Source organism: Callionymus lyra, chromosome 2 (assembly GCF_982586985.1).
Source record: "Callionymus lyra chromosome 2, fCalLyr1.hap1.1, whole genome shotgun sequence".
NCBI classification, from domain to species: domain Eukaryota; kingdom Metazoa; phylum Chordata; class Actinopteri; order Syngnathiformes; family Callionymidae; genus Callionymus; species Callionymus lyra.
In genome coordinates, this window is record NC_141819.1 from 8,397,786 (window position 1) to 8,421,906 (window position 24,121).

Below are 24,121 nucleotides of genomic sequence, written 5' to 3' on the forward strand. Positions count from 1 at the left end.
TAAATAGATGCAAAAATTAAATTACATGTAAATAAAATCACACAAACTCTCGCAACTCAACATAAAGAATCATACTATCACACACTGAAAAATAGTGTTTTATTTCTTTTTTCTTTTATGTGGGCAACAGATCATACATGGAGGAGATGAGGTTGAAGTTGAAAAGCCTCTTTCCTTTGCTTCTTTTCAAGGATCCTCTTGTCAGTAAAAATAAGATAAAAATAAATACTATAAAACAAATTAAACATGTTTATATATATATATTTATATATATATATTGTGTGATGTGATCCTCTTTTGTCACAAACTAAATGTAAATACCTGAATCGTGATCATGCTTGAGAATAACATGGATCATGTAAAAACTAACTCTTTTATTTTGTAATTAATTATTTTTCCATTACTAGTCTCTTAATATGACTATATGGTTTCTGTTTTAAGGACTTTTGTCTTTTTTGTGATTACGTATTCCCTTTGGAAAACAATTAAGTGCATATAATAAAAATACAATAATAATTAAGGTACATTTTGCTTGATTTTATCGTTTAATTATATATTTTATTTTTGAAAAGGCACTCGAGAAAGTGAAGTAAATCATAGGCATTAGCGGTAATACATGTTCTGTACGCCTGGGGGCAGTATGTACGGCGCTACCGGAAGTCACGTCAGATCAAACGCCTTCGTCATTTCCTGCCTCTAAAAAGAAGAGCTACCGTCGCGAACAGAAGAACGCGCACGACGATGATTAGTTGAACGTTGACCGAAACAAAACCATCGAAAACAAGTCGAAGGGGTTCGTTTTTTTTTTTTGGAAGTGTCTTGGACGCAGAACACAGAACCATGTCCGCCCAGGCTCAAATGAAAGCTCTGCTGGACCAGCTGATGGGAACAGCGAGGGATGGTGAGTAGCCGTTACCGGGCTAGCTGAGCTAGCCAAGATGGAGCCGCTGCTAAAGCTGGCTGTTGTGATGTTCGGGCCTGCGTGAATGGCTTCAAGACTCCAGGCAGCAATTGGAACCGCACAAGAACAACTTATGAAGACCGAACGTGTTGATGGAATGTTTGTGTCCACAATGGCCCATAGTGACCGACGTTGAGGATAGATCGTCATTTTTAAACGTTTTATTCGTGCTCATATTTAAGTGCTACATTAGCACTAGCCTCGCTATATTACAGTCTGAATGGAAAACTGCCTAAATTGACTATAAATGCCAACCAAGTGCTAGTATGCTACACCAGAAATACATATTGACTGTTAGGAAGAACCAGCTCGTAGGTTTAACGCGGTTTTATTACAACATATGCGCCATACTTCACGTTAAAGGCATGTGTTTATAGATAAGATCCATTTGTTTTTGTGAAGCCAGTGTTATCAGTTATTGTACAGATGATTCCAGTGACACAAGTATACTTTGAATATTTGTATCACTTTCATAAAGTGATAACCAGTCAAAATGAACTCATTTGTGACTCAACCTTCTTAATACCAAGTAAATAGAGTTTAATAGTTTAGCTGTGACCTTTTTGTTGAATTGGGCTTTCAAAATGTCATAACTTGCTTAATATTTACCCCATTTAAAAAAAAGTTGTTTGTAGTATTGGATAGCTTGATAAACATTCAATCAGAATACGTTTGTAATGGTGTTGTTAATTATTTTGCGTAAGTTCACGATAATAGAAAAATTGTCTCTCAAAATATGCTTAGAGAAATCAAGATGCAGCAAGTTATTTAAATATACAGTAAGATAATGGAAAGTAGTCGATCAATTGAAAAGATATTTGTCAGACGCGCAGATAAATGTATAGCCTATAATATCACAGGGTTTCTGACAAACATCTTACTCGTGAGTTTTGTCAAGTTAAAACTTGAAAATGTCGCCAGAGATTTGTGGTACTTGATCAATCTAAACATCTTCTTGATAACTAGGACGTGTGTTCTACGTCATCAGTATTGTTTTGCAGAGGTGACGAAAAAATGCTGTTATACAGGAAGTGAAAAGCAGTGAAAAATACACACACATACCTACATCTACTCTCTATTGATGGGTCTGCGTCATATATGCTGACATGCAACACGTTGTGTTCACACCCTGGTCGTCGATGGTAATATAATTGACACATTTCTCCCTTAAATGGAGACTTTTTTTAACTCTTGGTATAAAAATGTGATTAAAACCAAGTCCCATCAGTTTCTCTCCAGCTGACGATACGAAGTATCACATATTAGAAAATATAGTTTTGTCATTTGGACGCAAACATTTCAAGACACGCAGTCAGGATTAGCATCTTGTTGCTGCCCCTGTCGTCTTCATTTGTTTATCAACTCAAAGCAAAAATAAACATTAGCAAATTCTTCAGTGGCGTGAGTGTGTGTGTGTGCGCGTCTGTGTCTTTTATCAAATTCTTCCCATGCATATGTTGCATACAAACTGAACAATTGTGGCCCCTTTATTTTATTCATTAAGGTTCAGTGTATCTTTGCCAGCCTACAACAATCTGCACGGGAGTTGCAGAAAAGCCTCATGTTCATCGAGCCGTGAGTCACACATAATTTTTAAAGCTGTTATGATTAATATCCGAACAAAATGTTTGCTTTCCGGACGTAACTGTAGCCTTTGACTGACGTACGTTGGTTGTTCCGGTGCCACTAAAGTTAGCGTTTTGTAAACATGTGCTGAAGCTAATGCGTCTGGTCATGCAGAATCCTACATCCATCCGTCAGACGTTTGTTTTCAGACGAGAAAAAAAAAAAAGAAAGAAAGAAAACAACCTTGCACACCGTTTTCAATCTGACTTGTGTATCACTCCCAACTTCTTACTACAGGTGTGGGCAAGAGTACTGTTCCCATTTATACATTTCTACAGCGGGTTTAAAATTCTGCAGCTGAGGGCTTGAAGAAGCAGAAGGGTACAGTATGTGGTGCAGATCGCAGTGTGTATACACCTTCTTTTCATGGATTTTTGTTTCATTTGATTTTCTTTTTTTGTGTTTGAATTTTTCTCCTGTTTTTTTTTTTTTACAATGTAAATGTGTAGGAAAGAATGTTGATACGAGGTCGACGACCGTAGCGTTAAATTCAATTAAGTAGCGCAACTTTCTATTTAATATAAACGTAGAAATTAAATAAATATATTTTTTAAGAATGAACCTGAGTTAACATGCTTGCCTGTGGGTTCAGTCTTGAGGCTGCAGTAAGTTCAGCGTCACAGACTGTCCTGCACATCTAGAGGAAACCAACTTATTAATTATATTATGACTAATTAATTCAACATTTCTTACTCTTCAGATTAAGATTTTTTACATGAAATAAAAGTTGCATGAGAATTGGCTTCAGTAAACGATCGATCTTATAAAACAAACTATTTCCTGTGAGCGACTCTTTCAAAACAAAGCACTCGCAGTGAATTGTGTTGAGAACCATGTGCTCCGACAAAGCAGGACTATGCGAGGTCTCTCTCATAGACCGTCTCGTTTGGACTTCTTTCAGGGGACGAGACGCGACAGCGGGTGAAGTATTCCGACGATCGCGTCTGCAAAAGTCACCTGCTGGACTGCTGTCCGCACGACATCCTGTCCGGGACCGTAAGTGACTCGACTTTCCTGCTTCGTTTTAACTCTTAAGAAACACATTAAAAATCTCTTCTTTTTCGGTTCCGTTCGTAGCGTATGGACCTGGGAGACTGCGCCAAGATCCACGATCTGGCGCTTCGAGCGGATTATGAAATCGCCTCAAAAGAGAAGGACCTCTTCTTCGAGCTGGACGTGAGTCTTTTTTAGCAAACCTCCAAAACGGAGGAGAGAACGTCGACGACTAAACCTGTCGTTCCTCCGCAGGCGGTGGACCACCTCGAGTCCTTCATCGCGGACTGCGACCGGAGGACCGAGCTGGCCAAGAAGCGTCTGGCCGAGACCCAGGAGGAGATCAGCGCCGAAGTCTCGGCGAAGGTTTGGGTCTTTTTTTTTTTCTCGCTCCCGGGTCGAAGGCGTCGACGAGGCTCGCGTGTTTATTGACGAGCGTCTCGCAGGCGGAGAAGGTGCACGAGCTGAACGAGGAGATCGGGAAGCTGCTGGCCAAAGCCGAGCAACTCGGAGCCGAGGGCAACGTGGACGAGGCTCAGATGGTGCTGCAGGAGGTGGAGAAGGTCCGGACCAGGAAGAAGGACGCCGAGGTAAGTGGTTCGGCTGCCTTCATGTCGCGGACGTTCATCGCGTGGAATTAAAACTATCTTCAACAACGAGTCGAGGAGGTGACCTTGACTGACCTTTGCCCCCGCAGGAGGAGTACAGGAACTCCATGCCGGCCTCCAGCTTCCAGCAGCAGAAGCTGCGAGTGTGCGAGGTCTGCTCGGCTTACCTGGGTCTCCACGACAACGACCGACGCCTCGCCGACCACTTCGGCGGGAAACTTCACCTGGGCTTCATTCAGATCCGAGAGAAGCTGGACCTGCTCAAGGTTGGTCCGGATCCACCTCCAAATTGATTATAGTTGAATATTGTTTGATTTAAGTGGAAAATTGTTCAATTTAAGTTGAATATTGTTTGATTTAAATTGAAAATCGATTGATTTAAATTGAAAATCGATTGATTTAAGTTGAAAATTGTTTGATTTAAGTTGAAAATTGTTTGATTTAAGTTGAAAATTGATTGATTTAAGTTGAAAATTGTTTGATCTAAGTTGAAAATGGTTTGATTTAAGTTGAAAATTGATTGATTTAAGTTGAATATTGTTTTATTTAAGTTGAGAATAGTTAAAAATTGTTGGATTTAAGTTGAAAATGGTTTGATCTAAGTTGAAAATTGTTGGATTTAAGTTGAGAATAGTTGAAAATTGATTGATCTAAGTTGAAAATGGTTTGATTTAAGTTGAGAATAGTTGAAAATGGTTTGATTTAAGTTGAAAATGGTTTGATTTAAGTTGAAAATTGATTGATTTAAGTTGAATATTGTTTTATTTAAGTTGAGAATAGTTAAAAATTGTTGGATTTAAGTTGAAAATTGTTTGATTATAATTGAAAATAGTTTGATTATAATTGAAAAAACTCTGGTGCGTCGGAGTTCTGGAGGTTCTAACATCTCGTCGTCTACAGAAAACCGTGGTGGACAAGCAGGAGAAGAGGAACCAGGAGCGCCTAAAGAGGCGAGAAGAGCGGGAGAAGGAGGAACAGATGAAGAAAAAGTGAGTCTCGGACCTTTTATTGACTCGAGCGTATGAACGAGTGAAGTTGAACCGTCTTCGTTTCTCCTCAGGACCAGATCCAGGAGCCGAGAGCGCCGGTGAGAACCTCGTCTGGAACTCTGGCTTCAAGACGAGGAGCTGAACTTGTTTTTTTTGCTCCTCAGCTCTCGCTCTCGCGACCGCAGAAGGCGGCGCTCCAGGTCCTCGTCGCGAACCAAGAGACGCTCCCGCTCCAGGTCCCGGGACCGGAGGAGGAGGCACCGCAGTCGCTCGGGGTCCCGGGGCAGGAGCCACCGTCACAGCCACGAGGGCTCCAGACACAAGTACGACCCCTGACCCCCCCCCCCGACCTCCCGAAACCCTTAAACACTGACACGACTCTCTCGCCAGGTCCTCCAGAGACCGCGACCACGCGCCCCGAGAGAAGTCCCGCGAGAGGGAGCGCGAGCGGCGGGACGGCGTGAACGGACGCGCCGACGCCCGGCGGGACGACAGAGACCTGGGCGACCATTGAAGCTCCAACGCCGCCTCCTTTCTTTCCTTTTTTCTTTTTTTATAAAAACAACATCTCGATTCTTTTCCTCGGACCGTCTGGTTTCATAGATCAACGCGAGCGTCGTCCGTCGTCCTCCACGTGGTGAATAAAGTTTGAGACAAACGACCGTTTTTTGTACCGTCAGCTGCTGGTTTTGGTTCCTTTGATACTGAATGTGTTTCCGTGGCTCGGATCAGCTGATGGTTTAGTTTCTTACTTTAAGATGTTTCTCCTGATTTGAAGCAGCAGCAGCAGCAGCAGCATGTGCAGCAACAGTTGGATCCAGAAGAACAAACTGATCAATGGTTTTAAATAAATGTAGAGTTGAACATGTGTTTGTCTTGATTTGAAACCAAATGACGAGTTCAAGGTCATGTAGTCAAATGTTTATTAGTTGATGAAACGACTGTTTGAATATATTAATAAAGTTCTGTCTCAGACGCGGACAAACGCTCGACACACACTCGCTGATAAATATGTTTCTTGAGAAGATCCTTCTGGTCTGGGGTCTCATAACGTGCTGCTCTCCAGCTTCAGGTCCACCTTCATCTTCTGCTTCTCCATCACGGCCTCCAGCTCCGTGGCCCTGCGAGCGTCCTGAGGGTGGAACCGTGGTTATTATGATGTCACGTCTCTGACCCTGGCTCCCGACGAGACTTTACCTCCAGCAGCGCTCGCTGCACGGTGAGCTGACTGTAGACTCGAGCGCCTTCGTCTCTGATGACCTCGCGCAGCTCGTCCTTGTTGAGCGAGAAGAGCTGAGCTCCTGTCAGCACGCCGAGGCACGACACCGTGCTGCACACACACACTTGTTACACACAACACTTGTTACACACAACACTTGTTACACACAACACTTGTTACACACACACACACTTGTTACACACAACACTTGTTACAGACACACACACTTGTTACACACAACACTTGTTACACACACACACACTTGTTACACACAACACTTGTTACAGACACACACACTTGTTACACACAACACTTGTTACAGACACACACACTTGTTACACACAACACTTGTTACACACACACACTTGTTACAGACACACACACTTGTTACACACAACACTTGTTACAGACACACACACTTGTTACACACACACACTTGTTACACACACACTTGTTACACACAACACTTGTTACACACAACACTTGTTACACACACACTTGTTACACACAACACTTGTTACAGACACACACACTTGTTACACACAACACTTGTTACACACACACACACTTGTTACACACAACACTTGTTACAGACACACACACTTGTTACACACAACACTTGTTACAGACACACACACTTGTTACACACAACACTTGTTACAGACACACACACTTGTTAAACACAACACTTGTTACAGACACACACACTTGTTACAGACACACACACTTGTTAAACACAACACTTGTTACAGACACACACACTTGTTACACACAACACTTGTTACAGACACACACACTTGTTAAACACAACACTTGTTACAGACACACACACTTGTTACACACAACACTTGTTACAGACACACACACTTGTTACACACAACACTTGTTACAGACACACACACTTGTTACACACAACACTTGTTACAGACACACAACACTTGTTACACACAACACTTGTTACAGACACACGCACTTGTTAAACACAACACTTGTTACAGACACACACACTTGTTACACACAACACTTGTTACAGACACACACACTTGTTACACACAACACTTGTTACAGACACACACACTTTTTACACACAACACTTGTTACAGACACACACACTTGTTAAACACAACACTTGTTACAGACACACACACTTGTTACACACAACACTTGTTACAGACACACACACTTGTTAAACACAACACTTGTTACAGACACACACACTTGTTACAGACACACACACTTGTTACACACAACACTTGTTACAGACACACAACACTTGTTACAGACACACAACACTTGTTACAGACACACAACACTTGTTACACACAACACTTGTTACAGACACACAACACTTGTTACACACAACACTTGTTACAGACAACACTTGTTACAGACACACAACACTTGTTACAGACAACACTTGTTACAGACACACAACACTTGTTACACACAACACTTGTTACAGACACACAACACTTGTTACAGACAACACTTGTTACAGACACACAACACTTGTTACAGACAACACTTGTTACAGACACACAACACTTGTTACAGACACACAACACTTGTTACACACAACACTTGTTACAGACACAAAACAGCTGTTACAGACACACTACAGTTACAGACACACAACCGTTGTTACAGACACACAACAGTTGTTACAGACACACAACAGCTGTTACAGACACACTACAGTTACAGACACACAACCGTTGTTACAGACACACAACAGCTGTTACAGACACACAACCGTTGTTACAGACAAACAACAGCTGTTACAGACACACTACAGTTACAGACACACAACCGTTGTTACAGACAAACAACAGCTGTTACAGACACACTACAGTTACAGACACACAACCGTTGTTACAGACAAACAACAGCTGTTACAGACACACTACAGTTACAGACACACAACAGTTGTTACAGACACACAACAGGTGTTACAGACACACAACACTTGTTACAGACACACAACAGTGTTGGAACTGAAGCTTTGGTTAGAAATATAATAGTGGAAATAAAAGCTTGAAAAAAAGAACGGTGCAAATATAAATAAAAATTTTGGTAAAAAAAATTATAAGAATAATATTGAAATTGAATATTAAAATATTGTTAAAATAAGATTACTATTAAAATTAAATATTAAAATAGTGGTAAAGAAAAAAATCTGTATATATTGGAAAAAATAAAACAAAAAAGGACATAAGTATTAAAATATACTGTAGGTAAAATAATAATATTGAAATTTAATATTAACGTATTGTTTAGAAAATAATAATATTGAAATTGAATTTTAAAATATTGGTTAAAAAATATTTATATATATTGGAAATTAAAAAAAGAACATTGAAAATATAAACTAAAATATTGGTAAAGAAAATAATATTGAAATTGAATATTAAAATATCGGTAAAATAAGATTAATATTAAAATTAAATATTAAAATACTGGTTAAAAAAACAACTATATATATTGGAAAAAATAAAAGAAAAAAGAACATTAAAAAATATAAATTAAAATATTGGTAAATAATAAGAATAATATTGAAATTGAATATTAATATATTAGTTAGAAAATAATAATATTGAAATTGAATATTAAAATATTGTAAAAAAAGAAAGAAGAATATTGGAAATAAATCATAAAAAACATAATAATAATAAATGAATAATAAATAAAAATAATGTTGGAATTTAAATTTAAAAATGTTAAAAATAATTTATAATGTAAGTGCTAGTTGAAAAGATAATAATGAAATTAAAAATGAAAATATTAGTTTAAAAAGTAATATTGCATTTAAAAATAATAGTAATAAAATATATATATAAAAAAAACATTGGTTTAAAAGAATAATATTCATATTGCAATTTAAAATATTGGTTTAAAAAATGAATTCGTTTTTCATTTGAACAAGAATATTGTAAATATTAATTTCAACCCAGATAGATCCTCTCACCGGTCGTTGAAACCCTTCCCCCGCAGCCACTCCGCGACCTCCTCCGGCGGCGAGTGATAGTCCAGAGGGACGCTGGTCTCTGAGGACCTCGGGATCACCAGAGGTTTGTTGAGATTCGCTCTTCCGTTGGTGAGTCTCTGCAGCAGCTCGTCGTTCACCATCATGGCTGCCACAGACTCAAGGTCAATCCACGACATCCCTAAACCCTGACCTCTTGACCTCTGGTACCTGTGTCGTCGGCGGCGGGGGCGTTGAGGTTGTAGGCCGGGAAGCTGCGAGGGCGTTGAGGCGAAGGAGCCAAGGGCAGCGCCGGAGGACTGGGTGGAACCAGGGAGAGCGTCTTGTTCAGAGGAGGAGCGACGGGAACCTGTGGGAGGAGACGAGTCAGTGGGATCGTGCTTGAGTGACAGCTGTCGTGGTCGCGTCTCACGCTCGGGGGGAGACTGTTGGTGCCGGGGCTGTCGCTGTGAGCCAACGGTTCCAGGATGTTGAAGGGAACGAAGCCCACCTGGTCGAAGCGGTTACGACATTTCCACCAGCGCTTGGAAGATTCGATCACCTGAGAGGAGAATTGTTTGATTATAGTTGAAAATGTTTGATTTAAGTTGAAAATTGTTTGATTTAAGTTGAATATTGATTGATTTAAGTTGAAAATTGTTTGATTTAAGTTGAATATTGATTGATTTAAGTTGAAAATTGTTTGGATTTAAGTTGAAAATTGTTTGATTATAGTTTGAAAATTATTTGATTTAAGTTGAATATTGATTGATTTAAGTTGAAAATTGTTTGATTTAAGTTGAATTTGTTTTGATTATAATTGAAAATTGTTTGATTACAGTTGAAAAATGTTTGATTATAGTTGAAAAGTGTTGAAAATTCACTGATTTAAGTTGAATATTGTTTGATTATAGTTGAAAATAGTTTGATTAAAGTTGAAAATTGTTTGTTTTAAGTTGAATATTGTTTGATTATAGTTGAAAATTGACTGATTTAAGTTGAATATTGTTTGATTTAAGTTGAATATTGTTTGATTTAAGTTGAATATTGTTTGATTTAAGTTGAATATTGATTGATTTAAGTTGAAAATTGTTTGATTTAAGTTGAATTTGTTTTGATTATAATTGAAAATTGTTTGATTATAGTTGAAAAATGTTTGATTATAGTTGAAAAGTGTTGAAAATCCACTGATTTAAGTTGAATATTGTTTGATTATAGTTGAAAATAGTTTGATTAAAGTTGAAAATTGTTTGTTTTAAGTTGAATATTGTTTGATTATAGTTGAAAATTGACTGATTTAAGTTGAATATTGTTTTGATTTAAGTTGAATATTGTTTGATTCCAGTTGAAAACGTTTGATTATAGTTGAAAAATGTTTGATTATAGTTGAAAAATGTTTGATTATAGTTGAAATTGTTTGATTATAGTTGAATATTGTTTGATTTAAGTTGAAAATTGTTTGATTATAGTTGAAAATTGTTAAATTTTAGTTTAAAATAGTTTGATTTAAGTTGAAAATTGTTTGATTATAGTTGAAAATTGTTTGAATATAGTTGTAAATAGTTTGATTCCAGTTGTAAATGTTTCTCCGCCTCAACACGAGTCTCACCTCCAGTGTGTCTCCCTGCTGAACCGACAACTCGCTGCTGTTCCTGGCGATGAAGTCGTAGCTGCAGCTGTAGAGTCGGTCCGGCTCTGGACTGTGTTCGTCTCTGTGAGGACGCAGGTCACAGGTCAAACGAGGTCACACACAAACGTCACAAACGTTCCACGACAGAGGAAACTCTTGGAGGGACTCACATGTCTTCTAGGTGAATGTCTGGAGGTAAAACCATCTGCTGCTCCTGCTGGAATCCATCAAAAACAATCTTCATGTAACCTGATCCAGGATCAGCCGACGTCAGGTATTCTCACCTCGCGCTTTAGTTGCAGAGCCTCATGTTTGTGCTGTGACTCGACCGGATCCTCCCAAACCTGCCCGTCCGCCCTCAGGGCTTCCGGCTTCCATCCGTCCAGGAACACGGGCGTGTACGGGGCCACGGGGCCTCGGACCTGAGAGCTGCAGTGAACCGTGAGACCCCGGAACTCAAGCAGGGATCGATAGTACTGACCGAGGCTGTGTCCAGTTGGGCCCCAGAGACGTCCACAGTTGTCTCTCGGCGTCAGTCAGGTTGTCCTGCAGCAGCGTCACGGCCGAGGAGGTCATGGCGGGACTGGAGACGGAGGCTCCCAGAGCAGGTCCACTCGTGGTGTTGACCATCTGTGCAAATATGTATATCAACTACTCTTGATCTATGACACGTTTCTCAGCTGCGGAAGTTTCTATTTATACCAAAAAAAACAACGTCCATCAAGCAGGTCATGATCATTCAAGGTCGTGAAAGTGGCACAAAGTTGCACCAAGAATCACCGTTTAGAAACGTAACTTTTGTGGCCATTTTGGACCAAAAAAGGCAAAGTATTTAAAATAAAATAGTTAAGAAATTGTGTAAAGAGTATCAACGCAAAATTTCCCACGGATTAGAGGCCGGTTTGTGCCGCAACGATTGTTTTCATTTACGGCCATTTTGGCCCAAATTTGGCGCCAAAACATCAAATGCAAAAGTTCTTAAAATCAAGAATTTGCCCAAAAATTTAAAGTCTTTAAATGGAAAAAGTGTGGCCCGGTGAGTCGCAAAGTCTTCTCAATATATGGTAAAATGTTAGGATACGCAAAAAATGCGATTTAGTTCCAAGATCAAAAACAAAGATTTTGATCACCAGGGTGAAAAGTGAAAAGTGTCACAGAGTCACTCAAAAATATTTTCGTTCTTTTTAGGTGAGACAAGGTTTTATTTCCCCTCATTTCTCAACTTTCTAAGACTTTTTTTTAAGACTTTTTAATACTTTATAAGACTTTTAAGACTTCTCAAGCCTTTAAAAAAATAATTTCTAAGACTTCTTAAAACGTTTAAAGACTTTTTTTTAGGACTTTTAAGACTTATTTTTAAGACTTTTGATGCCACCTGCCCTGAAATGGACTCCATAACTTTGCTAGGTGTTTTCCTAAAATAATAAATATATTAGTTTAGAGTTTTGCCTCATGATCCAAGGGACACTCAACCTTTCAAGACATTTTAAGAGTTTTAGGGCCACCTGGTCTGAAATTGACTCCAAAACTTGAAATCGATTTTTTGCTGTTAAGGAGTGCAGACAAGGCCTGGTGCTTTAGTTTAGAAAAATATTTGAATCTGTCGATGGATAAGTTCGTTTAACATTTAAAAAATCATTTTCTTTAAATAATTCAATCTCCAGAGACTTTCTGCTGGAAAGAAAAACTCTCTCACGTTTTTCTGCCTTTCATGCTCTTGAGCCAATATTTATGTTTAGTGATCAGTTCAGTTCAAACAAAGCTGATCTCAGCAACAAAGAGTTGAGAGTAAACAAACCCTGCAGGGGGACGGAGGAGTCTTGACTCAGTGCAACACATGGACGTCTGTTACTGACACGGTTTTTAAAATCAAACGCAATCGGTTGTCGTTGTTTGATCGAGGCTGTAATTATGTCTTTTAATGTTGTAAAACTCTTTATTTTGGCTGGATTTGTTGTTTCTGCCGCCAGTCCCTAGTGGACACTTAATTAACTGCGGCTTTTTTTTTACTCCTGCACTATCTGACTTTTTTTTAAATACAGATGTTTCCCCAGTGGGATCATAGTTGCAGATTATAGCAATAAATTCAATTTAACAACCCTCTCGGACTAGTTGACTTGAACAGCTCCTATAATGCTTTGCCGCCCAGCCGACCAATCGTTGACATCGCAACGTAAGCGTACATTTTTTTTAACCGTGATCGGTGGAGGAGGCTTGGACCCAGAACTCACCATGTGCAGGGGTTTGAAAACGTGGTGAACGAGCTCCTCCGATGACGGGTTGGAAATGGTCGACTTCAAGCGAGCCTGCGAGGAACGAAACGGTTAAACACTGGCAGAGAGAAGAGCGAGTTCATCCCACACGGATCGGTACTGACCAGCAGGCTGAAGCAATACTTGAACTTCTGGAAGATGTCGACGAACTCCTCCTCTGGCGGAGGACGAGCCTTCGCTGATAGAAGATCGTCTGTTGATAGGAAACAACATCAAGATTTTGATTGTGTTGAGTTATAAATTATGGGATTAATTGTTGTTGATGTGTCGATGAAGCTTCATGAAACAGTGTCATTACCTCCTGAGTTCACTAGATGTCACTCTTTGCTCTATAATCTTTTGCTTTGAAAAGCTATTCTATTGAAACCTCACATCATTTTAAGCATGAGGGCGCCCCCTACTGTCCTCTGAAGAATATGACACTGTTTCATGAAGCTTCATCGACACATCACTAGTTGAATGTTAAGATTTACAAGAGCAGAACTTATGAAAACTTGACAGAGATTAGAGGTAAATGGCTCATTAGGATGTTTATGTGATAGGATATATTTTGCATCAAATTGAATTGTATTCTGTACACTGTTTCATGAAGCTTCATCGACACGTCACTAGTTGTTACATGTTATATTAACACAGAAAGATGGTCCAGAAACTGTTTGAAGTTTCTATTTAAAAAAACAAAATTCATTTATTAACACAAAAGTAAAACGTATTGATGTGTCGATGAAGCTTCATGAAACAGTGTCATTACCTCCTGAGTTCACTAGATGTCACTCTTTGCTCTATAATCTTTTGCTTTGAAAAGCTATTCTATTGAAACCTCACATCATTTTAAGCATGAGGGCGCCCCCTACTGTCCTCTGAAGAATATGACACTGTTTCATGAAGCTTCATCGACACAACACTATTAATTGAATTGTTGAATTATTTTAATTGTGGCTCAGTTGTGGGGATAAAAATAAATATTATTATTATTAAATAAAGTGATTATTATGTCATAATGGACTCTCGTAACCTCTCGTTCGCCCAGATTTCAGAGCAACTTTATAAAGTAATAAGGTGGAGAGGAAGTCTTGACTACACGTCAGGAGAGTTCGGTTTGAACTTTAAATGTGTGTTCATTTTAAACCGGTAAAAACAATCAGTGAAATAAGTTGAAGCAGAAAACTAAGTACTATTATTATTATTATTATTGATTATTAACTGTTGTAATGACTAAATAATCTAAATTCTCCAGAGTTTTAACCTAATATATTGAATTATAAACTGACTAAACAGTTTCTAAGTGAGCAGATGTAAAGAACCATTGGCTTCCATCGACACACGATCATATTCACCCTCGGCCGCCTGCTTCTTGCTCTTCTTCTTCTTCTTCTTCCTCTGGCTCAGCACGGTGGCCGCCTCGGCCGTCTGCTGCAGTTTGGACATGAAGCTCTCGATGTCGTCGAAGCAGTGGTTGAGGATGCCCTGAGGCCCGCGGGAAACACAACAACACAAACAGTTTGGTCGTGAGGACGAGGTTCGGATTCTCGGTCGAACCCCGAGGTTTGAAAACTCACCACTTCTCTCTCGGCTCGCAGGAAGGAAATGTCCGGTCCTCCATTGGCTGTTTGGAGAGAGACGAGAGGGTTCGGGTCAGTCATTTTCACTCATTGCCTTTTGGTTTGCACTGTTTAGATTCCCTGCACACACACACACACACAAACACACACACCCCTGCTCCCTCCTTCTTAAGCACACATGTACGCACAAAGAAATCTCTATGCTTCACACAGATTTAAATTCCATCCCCTTCCACCTTTAAATCCCTTTTCTCCTCTTTGATGCTTTTCAAAAAACTAAAATCTATCTCCAGGTCACTCGAGATCAAAAACATTTTGTTGATACTCTGACTATTTTCTCAGGAGAAAATTCATGGTATTAATCACATTCAACACAACGTGAAAACAAGACGCCGAAGCCACCGAAACCAAAACCATTTTAACCTCGACTGTTTTATTCATTCTTATCCCAACAGAATGACCTGTGTTTGCGATAATATCATCAAAGTGTCATTTTAAACTTGCTTTAATGAAGATTTAACTGTTTGAATGTGTGTGTAGTTGTTTGTCGACACATTAGCTCCACTTCAAACCTGTGTCGTTACCAATTTGTCTGTAATGTGATGTCGATTACGTGGTTATGACTGAGTTCATCCACTGTGTGGCGCTAGTTAAACGTCGACAAGTTGTTCACAAATTTGTTGAGGATTAGAGCAACTTTTAGTGAAGGCAACATATACCAGAAGGTAGTAATGTGTCGATGAAGCTTCATGAAACAGTGTCATTATCTCATGAGTCCACTAGATGTCACTCTTTGCTCTTTAATCTATTGATATGAAAAGTTATTCTATTAAAACCTCACATCATTCTTAAGCTGAGGGCGCCCCCTACTGTTCGCGGAAGAATATGACACTGTTTCATGAAGCTTCATCGACACATCACTACTAGAAGGTATTGATTTTAAAATTTTAACTGCAGGCTTTATTAAAGTGACAGTACGTCTGTTTCAAAGTATTGTTTCTGGTGACCCCTTGTGTCACAAACATGTTACTGCAATGCCATAAAAACCTCCGTTGCCGGACAACGGCTTGAACATTTGTTTAATAAAGCAGGATAAATGTTTATTTTCTGGTTCATTTATTCGGGTAAATTGAAAAAATTACTCTAAGTACTTTATGTTAAAACTCTTGTCTGTTGATTAAACAGTTAATTCTACTCCATGAGTCATGAAAGAAACGTTATATAATGTTGCCTCGATAAGACGATAAATAGAAACGTAGAAAAACAAGTTTTTAAAATCAAGCTGAGTAAACAGCAGAGGACGATAATATAATCCAAACACTAGTTTAAAAGTCATATTTTCTTACTGGAATTAGTGAAAAATGTGAGGAAACCAGAGCTTTATGTGACAGTAGTAGAAGTTGCCATGATGTATGGTTTAGAGACCAAAATAGAAGAAGAAAAATGCTGTGGGCGTCATTTAAAGTGACAATAATTTTAAATAACATCAAAAAATTCAGAGACAGTTGTTCTCACCTCTGAGTCCGGGGTACGGCGGTGGGTTGACCGGCGGAGGATTGGGGGCGTGTGGAATCGGCGGACTGGGGATATCGTACGGATCCATCATCTCCGCCTGAGGGAGCCTGAGAACGAGAAGATTTTTCTTCTTTAACTTCCTCGAGACGAACGAGGACGTGTTGGAAACACCGACTGGTGTTGAGTTGAACACATTTGCAAGCTGTCATTTGACTTCCAGATTCTCACGTGACACGCATGTGGGTCAAAGTCCAGAAATACAGACGTTTACAACAGAACAGATCATACAATGACAGAGATTGAAAGTTAAATGATAATTTCAAATGTCAAATAATTGATTAAAGAGGAAAAAAAAAATCAAGTTAAAAAGTTGTGTCTGCTTTAAAACACCAATAATTAGTGATGTGTCAATGAAGCTTCATGAAACAGTGTTATTATTTCATGAGTCCACTAGATGTCACTCTTTGCTCTATAATCTATTGCTTTGAAAAGTTCTATTGAAACCTCACATCATTTTTAAGATGAGGCGCCCCCTACTGTCCTCTGAAGAATATGACACTGTTTCATGAAGCTTCATCGACACATCACTGCCAATAAATGTTAAATCTGATAATTGTATAACAAAATATTAGAGCGAAATAGTCCATTAAGTGTTTCCTTCACATAAAAAAAGCACCTTTTTTAAAACTGGTTTAATTCTTGTTTAATAGTTTTTGTAAATGTTTTGTAGATTTTCCCTTTAAAACACTTTTCTTAACCTTTAAAACTCCTGTCTTACTGTTTTAAATTCACCTGTGTGGTGTTTTCAAAGGCGCTCTTATAATTAAAATGAACAATTGTTATTATTACACAAAGTAAACAAACAAATGGATTCACGGGAACAAATCAGAGCAAGTACAAGAGTCGTAAGGAAATAATAAAGTTATTATAGTAGAAGGAAAATGTCTGCCGACCACTGACTGGAGGCGCCTCCCTTTCAATGACTGATCCATAAATAAAACGTAATGATGACACATCGACGAACACTACGTTTAAAATCACAATCATAAAAAATACATGAAACTACACATTTGATTCTGTGAAACAAACCACTTGTAAATGTATTTTTTAACAGGTTTTTCAGTTAGAAGTCAAGGGCAAATCATTGAGTTCAATGGTAACAAGAATTCAGTTTAAAAGATGTTGAAATAAACGCACACCTGTCGCTATAAGAGCTCAACAAACACTTGTCAACCTTAAGGTGACACATCCAAATTTCTTTCAAAGAAAACAAACAAAACCCTTTTTTTTCCAGTTAATGTGCGACCGGCTGCTATCAACAACTATATAAAAACCAAACAAAAAACTGTCGTCTTACCACATTAATCTGTCCTTCACCGAAGTATTTCAAACCCTGAGCTGGAGTACAACATCCCGGCTCTGAGCGTTGCTTCCGTCACAATGCTCTTGTTATCTCTGTCGCGCCTTCGCAAGTTATGCGGGAACCGGAGGAACTGGTCCGTCGCTCTCAGCTGTTTACACTGACTTGTGTCTCCGTCACTCAGGTGTCTGTTGACTCCACGGCTGCCGTGATTCAACCATAGAGTCGACGTCACCTCTCGCCGGCGGAGATCCAAAGATCTGATTCTCTCGTATTTAATGTACATTTTCAGAAAATTATTTCACTTTTTTTTGAAAAACAAAGAATTAATCAAGATTAAACTTGTTATTTAATAAATATATATTTTGGGTTTTACGTGTAGATCATGTTATATTACATAAATGGAGTATTTAAAGTGAAGGTTTACTCCGGGCACTCCGGTTTCCTCCCACAATCCAAAAACATAAAGAGGTTGTATGATAACTTTGGGGGAATTGTCAGTAGTTATGAGTGTGTGTGTGAATGGTTGTCTGTCTTTATGTGCCCTGCGACAGACTGGCGTCCTCTCCAGGGTGTCCCCTGAATTTCCAATTTGAAGAACCATTGTTCATACCTAACCCTAACCCTAACCCTAACCCTAACCCTAACCCTAACCCCTAACCCTAACCCTAACCCTAACCCTAACCCCTAACCCTATCCCTATCCCTATCCCTATCCCTAACCCTAAAATCGAAACCTTAACCATAACCCTAACCCTTACCCTAAAACCGAAACCCTAACCCTAACCCTAAAATTGAAACCATAACCCTAACCCTTACCCTAAAACCGAAACCCTAACCCTAACCCTAAAATTGAAACCATAACCCTAACCCTAACCCTAAAACCGAAACCCTAACCCTAAAACCGAAACCCTAACCCTAAAACAGAAACCCTAACCCTAACCCTAACCCTAACCCTAACGCTAAAATCAAACCCATAACCCTAACCCTAAAACCAAAACCCTAAAACCAAAACCCTAAAACCAAAACCCTAAAACCAAAACCCTAAAACCAAAACCCTAAAACCAAAACCCTAAAACCAAAACCCTAAAACCAAAACCCTAAAACCAAAACCCTAAAACCAAAACCCTAAAATCAAAACCCTAAAACCAAAACTCTAAAACCAAAACCCTAAAACCAAAACCCTAACCTTAACCCATATATAAGTGACCCAGTTCTCCACCAGTTCTCTCTTAAACTTTCGCTGATATCTAAACACTTATTCTAAAGTATGTAATACCGGAAACTCTCAATTGTCTCTCTAAAGTTCTTATCATTCCTTCTCACCTCAGAGGATCAGGAATCTGTCTGCCGGTCCTGGAACTCGAAACCGTCCTCGCGATGACGTCACAGACGTGTTGAGCCTGCGAGTATCAGAGGAAGCGTCAGCAGCAGTTAAACCTGACAGTTCAAAGCCCACGAGTCGAGGAGGAGTCAAGTCACCTTCACCGTCTCACAGCCGAAGAAGTGAATATCCGGCTTGCTCTGATTGGCCGCCTGGCAGACGAGCAGAAGGAGGGAAGGGAAGTGTTTCTCGCTGGTGATGGACTCGCAGCGGAAGATGGATTTGAGGGGGTACCTCTCCAGTTCATCCTGAGACCACAAGGGTTTAGATGAAAATATAGCACATCACATACACAGGGTAGAAAGCTGGCAGTTTCATACTGCAAAAGTAGCTTTAGCAACTGTTAGCCTACATATATAACTCAACTTTTACTTTTTAGAGAAGAAAATAAAGGTATACGTCCTCATATATGTTCATGTTTGCAGTTATTTTTGCTGACTTGTCAATTACATGCTGGTAAAGCGTTTCTTTACCTCCATTAGCAATACATTTTAATTGGGGTTGTGGGACTCGCCTCGTGTCCTCCTGAGGCCACCGTAGTGAAGAATCACGTGGTCATGAGTGCGTATGGTTGAGTCGTGTATTTAGCATGTAAAACATTTTATTCCACTATTCCAAAAATAACTATTGTTATCATTAGTAATTAATTAATTTTTTTTAAGGTTTATTTTTGCATCAAATATAATATTAATATTAATTTGGCGATATATGCCTAAGTTTTTTTCTTTTACTGATACAGTATTAAAATTCCTTTAAAATGAAAAAAAAAGGACAAATCATAATTTACTTTTACCATAGTTCTTTCTTGATTTTTCAGTTCAATAAAGTTCATTTTATTGTGTTGCAATTAAACTTCCAGGCCACTAGATGGCAGCAGTCATTACGTCCTTCACAGCTAAAGGAACAAAGAAATCCTGCAAGATCCTGATATGACTGAGGACGAGAGGATACAGTGACTCCAGCAGCTTTTAAAGCTGATATTTCGACATATTTTGGTTTTAAAACAAATCAAATCCGTTTACGACTTCGTCAAGAGTCATGTGGTCTGTAAATACTACAACACCAGAGTCAAGTACTGGACAATACTACAAATATATCCTTGTTACTACAATATCAATATATACTGTATTGTTGACCCTGTATCATGATACGTATCTTATCATATATAAAATTTAGTTTTTCTACTTGAAAAAACATCACATGTGAGTTCAAACTAAACTTACTGAACAATGTATGTGTATAACGCCTTCGAATCTGTATACAATCATATCATATTTTATCTTAATTAGTTTTCACCTATTACTTGCATATTTTCTGTGATTAAAGTGTCTTGTACAACTTTAAGAGAAAACATTCTTCCTATCTTTGAAACCATAAATTACCCATCATGCATAGAGAGCCAGAAATAGACAGTTAAATCTTAAATGGTTGTTTAAACTCTCTAGTGATGTGTCGATGAAGCTTCATGAAACAGTGTCATTATTTCCTGAGTCCACTAGATGTCACTCTTCGCTCTATAATCTATTACTTTCTATTGAAACGTCACATCATTTTTAAGCTGAGGGCGCCCCCTACTGTCCTCTGAAAAATACGACATGCTTCATGAAGCTTCATCGACTCATCGATATTGGTTGCAAGAAAACTTGTTTTATATTTTGAAATTGCATAGTTTTACTACAAATATTACTTACTTACTTATGCGTTTTATTGTACCATATTCTAGGGATGTGTCACACTAAAAAAAAATGCTCATAATAATATGACATAAATCATAATGACATAAATAATGATCACATAAATGATCAAAAGACTGGATAAAAACATAATATTTTAATATCAATAATAAACTAACATAAACAGAACATTAACCGTAGTATGAAGTGAAATAGAAAAGGGTGAAAAAAATAAAATAAATGTTTTTAATCTCAATCAGTATCTTGTCTAATCAGCTGAAATCGTTTCACTCAAAACTGTTAGATTTTCTGTTCAAACTTCTTTTGATTCCACTTGTTATTGTTCACTTGTGTGTTTGATTAGATCTTACTGATATAGACAAATAAACATCTATTCTTCCTTCACCTGGCTCTGAACGTCTCGCAGGAGAACGGCGTCCGAACCCACGTCCAGGATCATCTGCTGGATCCACAGCTTCTTGGTGTTGGCCAGGTAGGAGAGGCGAGCCTGGGCCTCCTCCACGCTCTGGACCTCGCCGTCCTGGAGGGAGAAGGTCAGCAGGTGCTGCAGGAACGACGGGAAAACATCGGGTTAGGTTCAGTCGTTTGGCTGCCGAACGATACACTTACATTGACCAGATACTGCGAGGGGTTGGTCATCCTTCGTCCACGGCTTTTATCTGCTGGAACAACACGGGCATGAAGGAAACAATGAGCCGATGTTTGATCTGGAGGTGGAATATCAAGGGTGTGTTGAGAACATGACTCATGATATACAGTCACAACGGCAGCAGAAATGAAAAGATTCTAAGAGATAACAAGTGTTGAAACTCTTGGAAGTTGATCTTTGTGTCAGTGAAACACAAACAACTTTTTTATATAATAATTTCATTTTTTTTTTACTTTCAAATTAAGCTTTTATTATTCACACTTCTCCAGATTAAAAAAATATAACACTTTAGATACATATTTACTATTAAATAGTGTTATCTCAAAGACCCGAAAAACAAATGTGTTTGTGGTATCCCTTGTGTTGTCTCTCAGTCAAGATGAACGACCTCTTCCACTGCATATGGGCTTAAGGAAGCCAGGGAGGTCGTTCACCTTGACCCAGAGACAACACAAGGGATACCACAAACACATTTGTTTTTGGGCCTTCGGATCACCTTGACCAAGAGACAACACAAGTGACCCAAAGGCCCCGAAAACAAACATGTTTGTGGTATCCTTTGCGTTGTCTCTAGGTCAAGGTGAACGAGCTCCACCACTGCAACTGTTTTTACGGAAGCCAGGGAGTTGTTTTCGGGTCACCTTGACCCTGATATAACACAAGGGATACCACAAACATGTTTGTTTTTGGGGGCTTTGGGTCACCTTGACCCTGAGATAAGATGGCGGTTAAGCAGTTCAAGATGTTCAAAACCTTAATTACTGGTTATTAACAGCAAATAAAGACGCAATTAAAGTTGAACTTTATTGAAAACTAGCTTCTCTCTTTTCACCCATTATTAAGTAGTTCACTATTAATAACACTGTCTCTTTTAAAAGCAAAAACATACTAGTATTAATAGCATATTAATTACTCAAATCTAAGTATGTGGATATGTATAGTGATTAAGCTGTGTTTAATACTTGTACATTAGTGTTTTACCCCAGTAGAAAAAGACTGTAAAACATTTTTTTTAAAGCTGATGAAAACATATTTACAATTACAAATAATATTTTTGAGTAACTAGGATGTTATTCTATTAAATAGTTGTGTTATATTTAAAAAAATATATATATTAAGGTCTTTTTACATGATATTAAAGGTAGAATATCGTCTCAATGAAATGGTGTGAGTTACAACTTTATAACGGTTAATTTGCTACTAAATAATCTATGAAAAAATATCCTCTTTGCTCTATAATCTATTGCTTTGAAAAGATATTCTATTGAATCCTCATCATTTTTAAGCTGAGGGCGCCCCCTACTGTCCTCTGAAGAATATGACACTGTTTCATGAAGCTTCACCGATCACTAGTTAATATGTGTACATAAAAGCAAACATAAACTGAAATATAATCTTTTAAAAAATGGTATATTACTCAGTGAGTCGCTCGTCTCTTTCACGCCTGACAGACAGGAAAAGTAATGGATCGACGAGAAGAAGATACTATGTTGTCGCTCAGTGTCTGTTGTCATTCTCGAGTCTTGCTCAAGTGCAACTCTCACCCGGCAGTGATTCAGTTGCCGCCAAACCAGTCTGACAACAGTACAGTTATTCAGCCTCTGAGCTCCGGGACGACCGTCAATACTTGGAATCACTGGTATCAGTATCGTAGTATCAATGGGACGCTCCACCGAATACTTTCTTTAGAAATAAACACGGCTGGGAAGACACGTCTACGAACTACAGACAAAGTATTACTTTGTGTTCTGCTGTGTTTATCACTTATTTAACTTCTGATACTGTTTCAGTTTGATTTGTAGTTTGCCGGTACTTTGAACTCTACTTTTAAAATCCTTCCAATACTTGCATATTCCATATCAATGTTTCTGAGCTACGAATCTAACGTCAATATTATTCCTTCTTCTTCTATAAATACTGCTGATACTAACACTAGTACGTGTATAAATACTTTGCTGCTATCACAACCATGCTACTAGTAAATATCTATTCTACAAGTATGATCACTACTAATGTAACTTTTGCTGCTATTGTGTAGAAAGACTACACTTCCTGTAGAAATAAAACCCACAATAACTACTACTACTAATACTACTATTACTCAGCTCCCTACGACTACTTCTATAACAATTTGTCGCACTTAAAATATTTGCAGAAATACTTACAACAACAAGAGTCATGTAAAGAGGAACTACAAGCAGATATACTGAACATCAAAAGTACACTTTCGTAGAGCGTGTATATGTATAAATATTTGTTCACCATTGCTGTCGAGGCGGAGTAATGGTGTGTAAAATGCTGAAAGTACTCACCAGTGTTGACTAATCCTTCAGTTATGTTTTGAGTCTCAGTGTAGCAACAGGTATGTCACTCCTCAGCGTCTCACTCTCAGTAATAAGAGATCACAGGTAAAGAGGTGTGTCGACCAGTGACTCCGCCCCCCGGACCACCCATTGATGAAAACTATTACTTTCACCCTCCTAGCTCTCTACTCCCACGTACTACCAGGAATCAGAAAACGTCAGAGATTGAAGAAATACTTGTGTAGAATACGTACTTAGTTGGAATTCAGGAATCTTGGATTGATATGAACATGATTTTCTTTGGTTAATCAATATTAAACTGTTTATTTTTTGGACATATCTGCCTTTAAGTTGCAATAGTAACACCTTGTTAAAATGTCTTCTTTCTACTTCT

At 38.6% G+C, this 24,121-nt stretch overlaps 2 protein-coding genes across 6 annotated transcripts; one reads left to right on the top strand and one right to left on the bottom strand.

Moving 5' to 3' along the window:
• Positions 1 to 692: 692 nt before the first annotated feature.
• Positions 693 to 6,041, top strand: luc7l (LUC7-like (S. cerevisiae)). Its single transcript, XM_087783396.1, has 10 exons — positions 693 to 901; positions 3,489 to 3,583; positions 3,665 to 3,763; positions 3,836 to 3,946; positions 4,027 to 4,170; positions 4,278 to 4,454; positions 5,089 to 5,177; positions 5,249 to 5,275; positions 5,342 to 5,500; positions 5,568 to 6,041. Exons 1-10 carry the CDS (start codon positions 841 to 843, stop codon positions 5,689 to 5,691), a joined length of 1,086 nt encoding a protein of 361 aa, XP_087639522.1. The 5' UTR covers positions 693 to 840; the 3' UTR covers positions 5,692 to 6,041.
• Positions 6,042 to 6,086: 45 nt separating this feature from the next.
• Positions 6,087 to 23,806, bottom strand: LOC148085241 (epidermal growth factor receptor kinase substrate 8-like protein 1). Of its 5 annotated transcripts, XM_087783392.1 has the most exons (19): positions 23,737 to 23,806; positions 21,385 to 21,482; positions 21,161 to 21,319; positions 19,180 to 19,329; positions 19,024 to 19,100; positions 16,339 to 16,445; positions 14,821 to 14,867; positions 14,599 to 14,728; positions 13,366 to 13,454; positions 13,220 to 13,294; positions 11,470 to 11,618; positions 11,273 to 11,417; positions 11,159 to 11,205; positions 10,968 to 11,070; positions 9,792 to 9,920; positions 9,590 to 9,728; positions 9,362 to 9,527; positions 6,375 to 6,507; positions 6,087 to 6,309 (listed from the first exon to the last, which is right to left on the bottom strand). In XM_087783392.1, exons 2-19 carry the CDS (start codon positions 21,412 to 21,414, stop codon positions 6,223 to 6,225), a joined length of 1,962 nt encoding a protein of 653 aa, XP_087639518.1. In that variant the 5' UTR covers positions 21,415 to 21,482; positions 23,737 to 23,806; the 3' UTR covers positions 6,087 to 6,222. The 5 variants fall into 5 exon arrangements, with proteins under 5 accessions (XP_087639518.1, XP_087639515.1, XP_087639516.1 ...); XM_087783389.1 differs by having other exon boundaries at positions 9,590 to 9,920; XM_087783390.1 differs by having other exon boundaries at positions 9,590 to 9,920; positions 21,385 to 21,437; positions 23,737 to 23,802.
• Between the last annotated feature and the right edge of the window lie 315 nt (positions 23,807 to 24,121).

Bases quoted from the DNA above. Each gene is read 5' to 3' on its own strand.
- luc7l (XM_087783396.1), top strand. From the start codon at position 841: ATGTCCGCCCAGGCTCAAATGAAAGCTCTGCTGGACCAGCTGATGGGA. The intron at 4,171-4,277 runs GTAAGTGGTTCG...TTGCCCCCGCAG, and splicing joins CCAGGAAGAAGGACGCCGAG to GAGGAGTACAGGAACTCCAT. The intron at 5,178-5,248 runs GTGAGTCTCGGA...GTTTCTCCTCAG, and splicing joins GAGGAACAGATGAAGAAAAA to GACCAGATCCAGGAGCCGAG.
- LOC148085241 (XM_087783389.1), bottom strand. From the start codon at position 21,414: ATGACCAACCCCTCGCAGTATCTGGTCAAT. The intron at 19,330-21,160 runs GTGAAGGAAGAA...TTGTGGTCTCAG, and splicing joins TGCGAGACGTTCAGAGCCAG to GATGAACTGGAGAGGTACCC. The intron at 11,071-11,158 runs GTGAGTCCCTCC...GCGTCCTCACAG, and splicing joins GACATTCACCTAGAAGACAT to AGACGAACACAGTCCAGAGC.